Consider the following 13211-nt stretch of genomic DNA (forward strand, 5'->3'; position numbering starts at 1 on the left):
GCAGGGGGAGTGGGAGAGGAAGAAAGCAGGCTCATAGCGGAGGAGCCTGATGTGGGGCTCGATCCCATAACTCCAGGATCACACCCTGAGCCGAAGGCAGACGTTTAACCGCTGTGCCACCCAGGCGCCCCAATATCTTAAGTCTTCTGACTACCTTTTCTTATACTTTCCATTTTGCATCTGTCTCATAAAATTCAACATTTTGCATTTGATCTTGAAGAAGCAATGTTTTTGTTTTTCGTTTTGCATTTTTTAACTTTATAAATTTTAATTTAATTTTTTATTTTTTTATATAATAATTTTTTATTAGATTATGTTAGTCACCATACAGTACATCCCTAGTTTTTGATGTAAAGTTCCATGATTCATTACTTGCATATAACACCCAGTGCACCATGCAATATATGCCCTCCTTAATACCGATAGGCCGGTGATGGGTATTAATTAAACTTTTTTTTAAAAAGATTTTATTTATTTGAGAGAGAGCATGAGCAGAGGGAGGGGCAGAGGGAGAGGGAGAATCAGACTCCCCAGTGAGCAGGGAGCCTGATGCGGGGCTCCATCCCAGGACCCCAGGATCATGATCTGAGCCAAAGGTAGACGTTTAACCAACTGAGCCACCCAGGCACCCGTTAATTAAACTTTTAATGAAGGATAATGAAGTCACATTCAAGTAACCCACATCCAGATCCAGAAACAGAACATTATCAGAAAGAACCCCAGAAGCTCCTGGTGCTTTGTTTAGTCACTATCCTTCCTCCCCTCCACCCCACAGCTCAAGGTAACCACTATGCTAACATCTAATAACATAGTTTAGTTCAAAGAAAGGATGTTAACATTTAATCTAAAAAGTTTTGGAGAGTCATTTATAAGCTTAAGGTAAAGAAGAAAGAAGCATGAATATATGCTGTTACCCTTTATTTGACTTGTTTCTCTTTCTGAAGTACTTCAGGAGAAGCATGGTTGGATTAGAGCAAAGTGGCCAGTTTTTGAGTTTGGATCTGTGTGTATTCAAGTACCTTGTTTGTGGAAAAGATGGAAGCCCTATTCTGTACATTACATTGTTTTGACAGAAAATTTGTCCATTTAACAGTTTTCTTGGGTGGGGGCGCCTGGGTGGCTCAGTCGTTAAGCGTCTGCCTTCGGCTCAGGGCGTGATCCCAGTGTTCAGGGAGCCCGATGTGGGGCTCCATTCTAGGAACCTGGGATCATGACCTGAGCTGAAGGCAGATGCTTAACGACTGAGCCACCCAGGCACCCCAGGTGCTCTTAGATTTGACTGAGGTTCTAGTTTTAAGATCATTAAGCCATGAGACTTAATCCCCGGCTAGGACTACCAATTAGGAGTTCATCTGGTATAATTTTACTAGATTCCTTTTTGTATGTTATGTACTCTGGCTATTTTTAAAAAACTATAAAATATACATGACACAGAATTTGCCATTTTAACCACTTTTAAGTGTACAGTTGACTATTTGGTTTTTAGAACTTTCATTCATTCATATCAGTTCTTGTCAACAGATATTTAATGGCTGTCCGTTAAGTGCCTTGTGCTGAGGTTGGTGGATCATTGGAAAATTATGAAAGAAGTATAAACATGGTCCCTGTTCTCAAGGAGATTAAGCCTCATTAGAGAAACAAGATATATGTATACCAGTTAAGTAATGATTCATGGTCAGTAAGTCCTTGAATGTTGAAGGAATGCTTTGTGTAAAGGTGAGAACAAACTTGATCTTAATCAGGGTTAGGATCTGTCTGGTTTGAGGAATAACATACCAGCTATAAAATAACATACCAGCTATTTTCAGTGTGAAGTCCATTGTCTTTCAGAAAATCTTTTGCTTTTTTCCAGCTTTGGAACACCCACTGTTTTGTTTTTAAAATAAGTTGAATATTTAGATGAGGGAATATATTATTAGCAAATAGTTAATATTTTTAAAAATCACTGAAGTCAAACTTACTTAGCTTGTGATACAGACACTATTAAAAATCCAGATTTATAGTGATAGAAGGGTTAAAATTCCTATTAAAATTCTATGCAAATATCTGTGTTCATGCAGCATTAAACTTTTCAATATATTACCACTTGGGAGTAGGTATTTCATTAGTGAGTTTAGAACAATTGCAGTTATAGTTTTTATGAAAAATAATTGTACAAAAATCAGCAGGTAATGAAACACATTTATTGAAATTAATTTTGAGTGTCTGCTATTCTGAAGTTAGGTAAAAAGTTTAGGATGGGTATATATTGTGCATAAAGAATGAGTTATGATTAATCCTGAATAATCTTGTACTTGACACTTGATGACAAAGAACGGTGCCTGTCTTGTTAGTGTATGTTTGTAATGGGTCAAGGATTTTATCTGGTCCGAACATAATGTCTTACAATAAGAATTACAAAGTGAAAACAGTGTTTTTTCTTTCTCATATCTGCAGACAGGCAAACATACACTTGGGACCCCCATGTTCACGTGACATCAAGAGGAAACGGAAACCTGTAGCCACAGCGTCTCTGTCCAGCCCAAATGCAGGTAACTGTATGTAGTTATCATTTGTTGAGCACCTACTGCGTGTCAGGTACTAAACTATGTTTTATATACCTTTTCATCTAACCTTTATGATAAGATAGGTCATTTTATTCCCATTTTACTTGGGAAAATGAGATTGTGAGAAGTAATTTGCCCAAGGTCACACACATTTTAAGAATCCAAACCTAGTTCTCTCTACCCCTGAAGTCTGTTTTTTCACTGTGTCGTGTGGCTTTTTGGAGTTTGAATCCCGGTATTCTACAATCAGCAATCTTCAGTCATCTGTGCTTTTGTTCTAGCACGGATAGGAAATTAGGTCTTTGTTAATGAAAATCCAGTTAGGGTGGCGGTTTAGTCAGTAGCCAAAGAGCCACATGGATTTATTTTCTTTTTACTTGATACGCAGTACAATACATTCTCATTGCTTTTATGTGTAGTTGAGTGCTAATACTTCACTAGTCATGAAATTTCTGATTAAAAGCCATTTTTCAAGTTAAAACCTTTTAGTTTTCTGTCCAAAACCAGTTGATGGGAAACTGAAGTAGTGGTTATCTTTGGCGAGGGGTAGTGACCAGGAGAGGACATAATCAGAAGTCTTCTGGGAAATGCTGTATGTCATCAAGTGGGTAGGAATTACATGGGTATATGCATATGTAAAAATTCTGTGTTATTTCAGTACAGTTAAGGGTGAGTTGCTCTGGATAAAAAGTTCATACGTGTTTGTAGGACCTATCAGAAATACCTACAATTATTGTCTTGATGATACTGAATTCACTCTGAGGAAATTGAGTATATCATACATTATTTTATTCTCTTCAGAAAATACTATGTATTATATAGATCAAAGCAGTTGATTGATGAGTGAAGAGTAGACCTCAGAGAGAGAGGGAACTCTGTCTCTCTCCCTTAACTTAGTAAGTTTCAGCATACATTAAAATTGACCTCTTTCAGCTTCTGTTTGGGATGGCTGCTTAATAATGGTTCTTGCTGGACAATCTTAATCACAGGTCTGATAATTATAGTAAATTTTTTCCAGTGATTTCTACATGGCCATGGCCTGAGCTGATTACTTTGCATGCATTATTTCACTTAATCTTTGCAACAACTTAAAAGGTGGAAGCTGTTTTTATTCCCAGTTTACACATGAGAAAATTGAGGCTTACCGAGTTTAAATCACTTCTCCAAGGTCACATGGATGATAAATTTCAGAGCCAAGTTCAAATTGGCTTCCCTGTGACTTCAAGAGTTGCCCTCTTACACACTTCAGGTGTTCTGTATTGCATAAAATAGCATTGGTTGCAAAGTCTGCCTGCATCAAAATCCAGTCTATGGTATTGGAAGCATTACAACAGTCTCCCCCCTTGTATCTTTTGTTCTTTTTCCCCCCTCAATATCTAGCTTCTATTTTTAGCTTTTAATTGTTCATAGGACGAGGATGGTTGAGAAGAGTTTAAAAACCTTGTTCTTTACTCAAATCAGGAAATGTTACTGGGAGGGATTAAACAAGGTTTGGGCATTAAACATTGCTTCTCTGGAGCCCAACTCCTCCTCTCACTTGTTGACTAAGGTCTGCTTCACTGAACATTTTCTTTTTTTTCTATCCACAACCTGAGTGCCCCATGGAGGTGAAGGACATAGCCCGAGCCCGTGCCATCAGTCAGTAGAACAAATGGGCTTGCTCTGCCTAACATCGGGCCATCTCGGATTCCACCTCTTTTATAGAAATGAGTGATGAAGAGAGGTGCGTTCCGCTTTGCCGCTGTATTAATACACATCAGGGGCCAGCTCCTGGCACTAAATCACGTTGCTGCATACATCTGTTATCGGACTCTTCACCAGTGTGATGAACAAGACTGCAGATAGAGGCTTCCTTGTGTCATTCTTTATAGGATTTTCCTAAAAGAATAAATAGCTCAGATCTCTGCCAACACTCTCCCCTGTCACTGTGATGAATTCAGCTTCTTTCTTAAACATGCAGCCACAAATCTTTTCCCTTTTCCCCTCCCCCACTGGTGGAAAGTTTTGAGTTGAGATTGACTGTATTTAAAGGTATTAATAAGGCTAGAGAGGTGAAGAGCAGAAAGGAGTAGCTTGTTTTCCTTGTCTTTTATATTAACACTCAGGAAAGGCCAGGGAAAAAGACCTTTTCATTAGGGTCGTTAAGTAGATCCTTCTTGAAAGTGTAGCACCTTTATTTTCTTCTTTTTATCTCCACTCCCCTTCCCTTTATGACTTTATAACCTACACAGGTATCTGGTACACAGAGCCACCTTGGATTTTAGTGAGTAACCGTGTAAGCCTGCTTCTGTTTCGATAACAGTGATTGCCCGGAACAGGGAAAGTCTGTACCTCATGCTGAAGTGAATTGGCTCTATATGCTCTTAAAGAATATAGTTGGAGAAGAAAGAATGGGATATTTTCTCTACGATTTGAGATTAAGTGGCTGTAAGAAGCATAAGGAACTCAGATGAAAACCAGATTTCACTTCCATGAGATGATTTTTCTTCATCAGAATGACAAGAACGGAGCCTTTGGTGTACAAATCCCATTCCTTCAAAAATTAAACACATGACTTTAGGTAAAGGAGAATTGGGGGATGATAAGACATTGTATTCAGAGCCCTGACTGTTTTGGCCATTCCCCAAGCCTCTTCTGACCTTCCTGTCTCTGGGATAGGATATGTGTCCTTAGAACATCTGTTGGAAGGGTACTCAGCAGTTAATCTGTTAACTAGTTACATCAGTTTCCAAATACCAGGCCGGTGGTGCTAGAGATACATTTGCAAGAGTAGGAATTTTTATCTGTTTTGCTCATTTCTGTAAATAAATAATCTAAAATAATAGTACAGAGAATGATCTCACTAGATATTTCTTGTATGAGTAAGTGAATAGACTCTTAAAGTTGAAACGGTTAATTCTAAAAATTATTTCAACCCTGTGATTGGATTCAGTAGTTCATTGTAGGTTGACACTCGTCTCCGGTGTCATACGGCAGATTCTTATTGTCCCTTTACTGCCCCTTTTTAAAGTTCAGATGGTTTTTAAAGTTAAAAATCTTTTTTAGTAAATATTGAATGGCTATAAAAGAACATTTATAGAAGATCTAAAAGGTGTCAAGAAAAACAGTATAGCAAATATCGATGTACCTACTTTAAGATCATGAACAAAACCTTTAAAATTTTCTCACTGTCCTCTTAGGAACCATTGTCCTCAGACGTTTTTTTTGTTATGTGAATATGTTTTTTTGTTAATCATTTATCATTCTTTGGGGATTTTTCAGGTAGCTTTAATAGACATATAGCTCTCTAAGCAGTACATTGTCTACTTAGCATTTTTTGGTGGCTTGTATAAATGGAATGTCTTATTTTATAAGCTAAAAGTTTCACCCAGTTATGTTTTGAGATTCATTCATGCTTTGTCCTGCGAAAATCCTTTTTTCTTTTTTTTTTTTTTTTTACTGGCATATACTACGGTATTCCATTGTATGACTGTACTGAGTATACTATACTTAAACATTCCTGATGGACATTTGGATCATATCCCATTTTATGCTACTGTGAAAAATACTGCATTGTTCTCTGGGAGAACATGTGCAAAAGTGTTTCTGGGCTGCTTCATACCCAGTGGGATGGCTGTATCAACGACCAGAAAACAACACATGTTAGGAAAGATGGAGAGAAATTGGAACCCGTGGGCACTGCCGGTGGGAATGTGAAATAGTGCGGCTACTGTGGGACACAGGGCGGTGGCTCCTCACAGTGGTGGACATAGAACTACCGTATGATCCAGCAATCCCGCTTCTGAGTATGTACCCAAAAGAATTGAAAGCATGGATTCAAGCATATTTGTACAGCCATGTTCATAGCAGCATGATTCACAAGAGCTAAAAAAGTGGAAGCGACCCAAGTGTCCACTGCTGGATAAATCGATAAACAAAATGTGGTTTATACATACAGGGGAGTATTATTTGGCCTTGAAAAGGAAGGAAACTCTGACATGCTCCAGCATGAATGAAGACCTAATACTAAGTGAACTAAGTGACACAGAAGGATAAATCCTGTCTGATTCCAGTTATATGAGGTACCTCAAGTGGTCAAATATGTGGAGACAGAAAGTAGAATAATGGTTGCCAGGGACTGGGGAAGGAGGAGAGTAGCAGGTACTATTTAACAGGTACGGTATTTCCATTTGGGACAGCGCAGAAGTTCTGGATGGTGGTGATGCTTGTACAGCATGTGAATGGACTTAATGCCACGGAACTGTACACATAAAAATTACTAAATTGGTAAATTTTGTGTTACGTGTATTTTACCATAGTAAAAAATATAGAGCAAAAAACCCAGTTTTCCTAGGATAAGGGGTTTTTCCCAATGTGGTTGAATACCATATAGTAATGGTAGATACAGTTTTGTGAGATCTATTTTCAGCTAAACATGAGTGAGTGAGTGTGTGTGCACACGTGCGCGTGCCTGTGTGTGTGTGTCTGTGAGAGAGAGAGAGAGGGAGAAACAGAGATTTGGGTTGTGGTGTCAAATGTATTTCTTGCTGCTGTGGTTGAGGTTCCAGAATGTTTGAAAACTTTTGCCCTCAGGCAGCTCTTGTATATGTGCCATAGAGTAATAGCCTGCAGATTTTGTGTTTTCTCGCAGTAACTCAAAGTAAGAAATTCATGTTTGAATATGTGTGTGAGTGTACATGTAAATCTGAAATAAATTCTTGGGTTCACTCTGATATAGCCTGTTCCTTTCCGTTAAGAAAAAAAGTACTGGTCGTGGCCTACTAAATTGATTTTGTAACCCACAGCTTGAAAATTACTATTCTAGGTACATTCCTAAGAGTGGAATTAATTGAGTGACAAGGTAAAAATAAAAATTTTCTAGATTTTGCTGTATTTTAGTGTATATTCATTCACTCTCAACAGAGTAGGCGTGATGTGGTTTGTACCACTCTGCTCAGGGGGCATTTGGAAATGTAAGGACAGTGTTTGGTCATCACAATGACTGAGGAGTGCTTTTGGCATTCAATAGATGGGGTCCAGAATGGTAAGTGTCCTAAAATACACAGGACAGCCCTGCACAAGCAATGATTATCCTGTCCAGAATGTCTTCGGTGTCCTTGTTGAAAGACGTTGGGCCTGATCGTGTGATTTTTCTTACGATATGCTATTTATTGGAAATACCGTGTTACTGGAGTCATGGGGTATAACAGAAAGAGCCTAGGGCTTGAAGTCCAGTATCTGAGTTTAAATCTTGCTACTTAACCAGCTCTGTTGTGTCCCTGAACAATGAATGTATCAGCTGTCTCTCTGCCTCAGTTTTTTGATCCAGAAAATGGAGATGACAATTCCTACTTGCAAGGGTTTGCATTAGGGAATCAGATTCCAGTTGTCCAGTATTTACATAGCACAGTGCCTAGCTCATAAATGCTTGTAAGTGATCATGACTACATTATGAATTTGTACAACTGAATTTATTTATTTGTTCAGTTAAACCCATTTTCTCAGGTAGAGAAATACTCTCACTGAAATCTTGCCTTTATTTCTTTTGGAAAGGAAAAAAACCTTATGTGGCCACTTGGGTTCATAGGTTATAAAATAAAAGCATTCAGAGAATTGTGCATTGAAGTGTCTCTGATTCTAACTTGTCTCCCATTGATCTTTTCTTCCTTCCTTTTATTGTAACCACCTTACCAGTTCACGTGGATGTAGTGGAACCAACCACACCAGCATCGCAGGTCCAGAAATCTCCAAACCCTGAGTGGTTGGTCAGGACCTCTGCCACAGAGAAAGCCACTGACTCAGCTGCAGCCACGTTTTTTAAAATGCCACCAGAAAAGAGCCCTGGATACAGCTAGAGAGCAGGATTCCACCCACCAGGAGCCACTGGGTGTTGTGAAACGCATCCTAGACTTGGTATCGCAGAGTCTTGCATATTGTAATTGACATTCCCAGCCCTTTCACCACCAGGATGACCCTTCTTTCAAAAAAAGCAGTGGACTCTTTCTCTTAGAAAATCATGTTGTGGAAATATGGTTTTTTTTTTTAAAAGAAAAAGTAAAGTATTGCAGCAGCATTTTTAAAAAAAAAAAAAAAAAAGGTCATCCTATGCTATGTTTGTTACATTGCGGTCGCTGTCCCAGCAGCTGCCTACAGCTCCGTTTACAGAGCTGTTGCTTTTTGCAGGTATGTCTCTTTTCTTGAAAAACTAGTAACTGCTTTTGCATACTTTCTGTGTAGAGCTTTTAATATCATTTGAGGAAGTCCCAAATTTGTAGCCAGTTCTAGACAGATGTAAACACTGAGTTGAGACCTGTGTGTGGAATTGTGTTTACAGGAGATAGAGTTTTGCCTTTGAGCCTGGTCTTGATTCACTGAGAGTGCCAATAAGCCAAATTCATCAAGTTCTCATTTGGGAGCCTCAGAGGAGACACCAGCAGCGCAGACAGTGGGAACTTCTTCCATTTTTCTACACGGCCTAATGGGATCTCCCGCAGCTGGACTGTACTTTGCCTCGTCTCCAGAGTTGGTGTTCTCCCGCAGGAGGATATGTACATTCATCATGTAATGAAGAAATGGGTTAGTTGTTCAGCAAACTTAAAATAGTCGGCGGATTGTGTCTTAATACTTCATGTCACAGTGTAAGCTTTTATGTACGAAATGGGACTTTTATCGTTAGCTTATAGGTCAATAACCTGCAGCAGAAGTTCACACTCTATTATAATAATGGCTTCTTGGGGCCATACTTTGGGGAGAAAAATGTCTTTTTGACATGGCTGTATACTTGGCGTGTATATGACGGCTCAGCTGCGTGTGGAGTTATACATACAGCATGCCTGAAGTTGGATGCTACTTTGTCAAAATGAGGACTAAGTGACTGCCTGGAGCTGCTGGAGAAAAGCCACCCTTTCTAGAAAAGTATTATGAAGAGTGTCTGTCATTTGGGGGCCTGTTTGACAGAAGGGTTCTTTTTTGTACGAATTGAGTACATTAACTCTGAAGTACAGAGAAACTGTTCTCTAAGTGCCCACTTCTCTGGTAACATTCCAGAGGAACTCCCCACCCTGCCCCTGGATATTTCCTGTGCTTGAATAGGTGCCGAGTGGGACAGAGCCTCCTTTCCCTGAAGTGCAGCTGTCCCTTTTCCTCACACAGAATATGAGTGTGGGCTGCTCTGTCCTGTTCCCTTTAAAAATGCTAGTCCTTATCAGTGCCAACTCCAGGATTTCCGTATGGATGGGTAGGTGTGAATCTAGTTGGAAGGGGGGACTTGAAGCTAATTTAAATGACGCTTTCTGTAAGGGGGAGAACACGTCAATTGTCCATAACAAGGAGTCTGGTGGAGGGAGGGACAGATGGAGATTATGAGGTGAGGAGTAGCATTAAAGCCAGCCTAGCATCCCCCGGGAGCCACCCCTGGTTTTCCTGTCGTCCCTTGGAGCTACATCCAGAGCAGTGTAGAAAACGAAGTGCCTGTTGAATATGAAAAGGCACTACCAAATTATTTTAATGATAAGGGGGGGGTTACTGTCATGTGCATTCTTACCTAGTTCCCATCGTGTCCTGAGACACATTCTTAATACAGTTTTTTGTATTTAAGGGAAAAATCCATGGACATAATTTTATTTTCTTTATACTAAGCTCTGGCTCTTGCAGAGATGGGTCCTGTGATCATGGCCTGTTCAGATCTGCACAGTTCAGATGGGATCTCTGAATCAGAGATTCAGTTCTGGCAGTTCTCCTTTCTAGTAATTTATATATATGACTTTATTTACATTTTAAACATCTCTAGGATGTACTGCCATTTTACAGAGACAAGAATGGTCCCAGAGTTGAGCGACTTGCCCAAAAATCACATGATCAAGCCAAGACTAAAAATCCCAGACTTTCGGACTTCCTCTGCCCTGGGTTATAACCTTGTTTTTCCTTGGTAGACCTGAGTCACTCTGAGACCCATAATTTTGAAACAGTGTGTCATGAATGTTTAGCATCTTTCTTGGGCATGCTTTTCTACATATTTTGAATACACTCAGTGGGGATTATCCAAAAATGCCATATCTGCCTGTAATAAGTGGGGAAGAAAATTAATTGCCTAAGAAATAGCTATTAATACTTTGCAACACAGGGTTGTAAATTGTGCTCCTCATTGTAAGCTGCTGCATGAGCATGCTGACAGAATTATTAACCAGCTTACTTTGCTTGTTTTCTATCTGAGTCAATTCCAGAGGAATAGCCTTGGAATTGAGTGTTTTTTGAATCATAAATTTTAAATTTCTGTTTTTATATAGCAAAGTGTATGATGTCATACATTGAGTAAAGTCTGTTACCTTTCAACAAAAGATACAATTTCAAAATCAGGTTTTGTAGTCTCTTGATAAAACTGATCGCATGACTTCCTTTGAGGATAATCATCGAGCTCACGTGTATTTGAGCTGCCTAAAGTAGTAACTGAAGCTGCGTTCCACAGTTCTTACTTCTCTTCCACCGGCTTCTGATTTATCCTAGCTGGCCACACAGCCTGCCTGTCTGAATCCTAATCTTCTGTATTTTCCACAAGGAGCAAAAGTCAAGACGTTATCCACTTGCATGAGCATCATTCATAGAAATTAGTTTTGCTTACGAGTTTAAGAGAGTTTGAGATTATGTTTCAGATGCAGCATTTTAAAGGGAACAAGTTCATTTGCATCAAAACTCTTGTGTTGTTTTTTGGTAAGAACTGTGCAGAAGAGGGAATTAGCTGTTACGTGGTGCCAGATTTAGGAGAGGCGGAGTGTGATCTTTATTGAGTGGTGTGTGCTTGATAAATAAGGCACATTTAACCTTGAATTCTTTTGAAATCAGATGCAATTGAAAATTTTGTTTTGCTGGGCTATGAAACAGGCTGCAAACAAGGCTGTTTTGACAGCAAAATGACCGAAAGCTGAAATAAAATTTCTTATTCTGTGATGCTTATGGCATCCTTTGCTAAGGAGTAAAGCTCCACCCTGACAATAGGTAATTAAACTACTTACGAATCTCACATAGAAGACTGTGCTCTATCTTTTTTTTTTTTTTTTGGCATCAGAAACACAGTCTAAAGCACAGCCTTGGAAGTTCTGGAGCCACAGAGGAGCAGAGCCATCACGGAGGTCGCTTGGAGTTGAACAAGTTAGTCAAGAGAAAGGAGCTAGGCCGGCAGCGTCATTGCTGCTGTGATGGCCCCTCCACTTTGGCTCCAGGTGAGGGCTCCTGGTGATATTGGATTCATTTTCAGGTCCTTTCTTTAGTTTGGCTTCATTACCGTGGTGTGGGCCGTACACTTTTTGTTTCCCCAGGGAGAAGTCTCAGCATTAGGAGCCTCAGTCAGTGTTCTTCTGTAAGTCCGGTGAACCTTCTGTGAGCTGGCGTGAGAACAGAGTGGCTTACCCTACTGGCTGTGGCTGAGGTCTGGTCGGGGGCACAGTTTACAGCATGCATCATGATTCACAGCGTGGGGGGAGGAATGGTAAAAGCCGTTTGCTCTTGGTATCAGCTGCTTCCTTTGTTAATGCTGGAGCTGTCTTTCTTCTCAGTATTTCCTTATCTCCCACTCTGGTCATCCAGTTAGTGGAGTTCCTAATGGTGGCAGCAATCAGGGTGGGGTTCTACCCCATTAGAATATGGCACAGAGGGAGAAAGTGAGGGAATCGGGGGGGGGGGGTTCTGCTACAGCACTAAGTGCCACGTGGCCCAGAGATGCTTCCACCTACATTAAGATCCCCAAACAGATGAATGTCAAATGCCTGGAAACAGCAACATCGAAAAGAAGCAAGGAAAATGAATGATCCTGCTGAAGAATGTGGATTGTAAGGTTCTTAACAACCTGGCAAAGCAAACTTACAGCCAAAAGGAGAAATTTTCCTGCCACTGCAAATAGACATAAGCACTTACTAAAAATTGCTGAGTTTTTGGAATAAAAACTTTTCAAGTACAGTATTGAAGAATGAGGCAGATTCCGAAGATGTTGACCAAGAAAAGCAATCTTGGCAAAGTCCAGAAGTGAGAAGGCATGAGGAAGAGAAGGGGAGATGCTTAGAGCAGGGGTGCTGGGGCCCCTCGACCACCAGCAGCAGCACACTTGCCCCCACCAGACATACTGAACCAGAAACTGAGGGTGGGCCCCGAAATCTCACAAGCCCCCCGGGGGACTTGGTGCACACGGACATTTGAGAACCACAGGATTTGCTGTACCTAAATGTTTTAATATATTGGCCTCCCCCTAAGCCCTGAGGTGCACTTATGTTTCCCTCCATAAGTATAGACATGTTTTGTGAACGATTCTTTGCAGAAACTGTTAATGTCTTTATTTCCCATACTTTTTCCCTACAGTCCCTAAAAGATCTCCTGGAAATATTGAGAAAGAATAATGTGGAGAAAATTGCCATCAAGGCCATATTTAGATGGATGGAAACAACCTTTAAAGTGGATTAAAATATAACAATGAATTTTTAGTCTGTGAGTGATAGTCATTTTTCACAATAGACAGTAAAATGTTTGTATAAGATACTGCTACCCGTGATTTCATGATATTTGCTCATTACATCTTAGTTTCCTGGGAAAATGTGTATTTTCCAACAGAACGATGAAGTCTTTAAGGTATGGCTCACAAAAATGAAAATAATTGGAAGGAAAAAACTACCCTGAGTACACAGTGTTGTATAAACTTGTTGA

General features: G+C 39.9%; 1 protein-coding gene across 3 annotated transcripts in view; it reads left to right on the plus strand.

Annotated features, from left to right (window-relative positions):
* The window catches only part of GPATCH2L (G-patch domain containing 2 like), a 54415-nt gene extending 41424 nt beyond the window's left edge, over positions 1–12991 (plus strand). For all 3 annotated transcript variants that reach the window (XM_002914710.4, XM_002914711.4, XM_034643397.1), the window contains 2 exons: positions 2437–2531; positions 8220–12991. In XM_002914710.4, coding sequence (XP_002914756.1) covers positions 2437–2531; positions 8220–8380 — 256 coding nt within the window. In that variant the 3' untranslated portion in view covers positions 8381–12991. The remainder of the gene's footprint in view (positions 1–2436; positions 2532–8219) is intronic.
* The last annotated feature ends 220 nt before the right edge of the window (positions 12992–13211 follow it).

The sequence above is a fragment of the Ailuropoda melanoleuca genome, chromosome 14, assembly GCF_002007445.2.
Source record: "Ailuropoda melanoleuca isolate Jingjing chromosome 14, ASM200744v2, whole genome shotgun sequence".
Classification (NCBI taxonomy): Eukaryota; Metazoa; Chordata; class Mammalia; order Carnivora; family Ursidae; genus Ailuropoda; species Ailuropoda melanoleuca.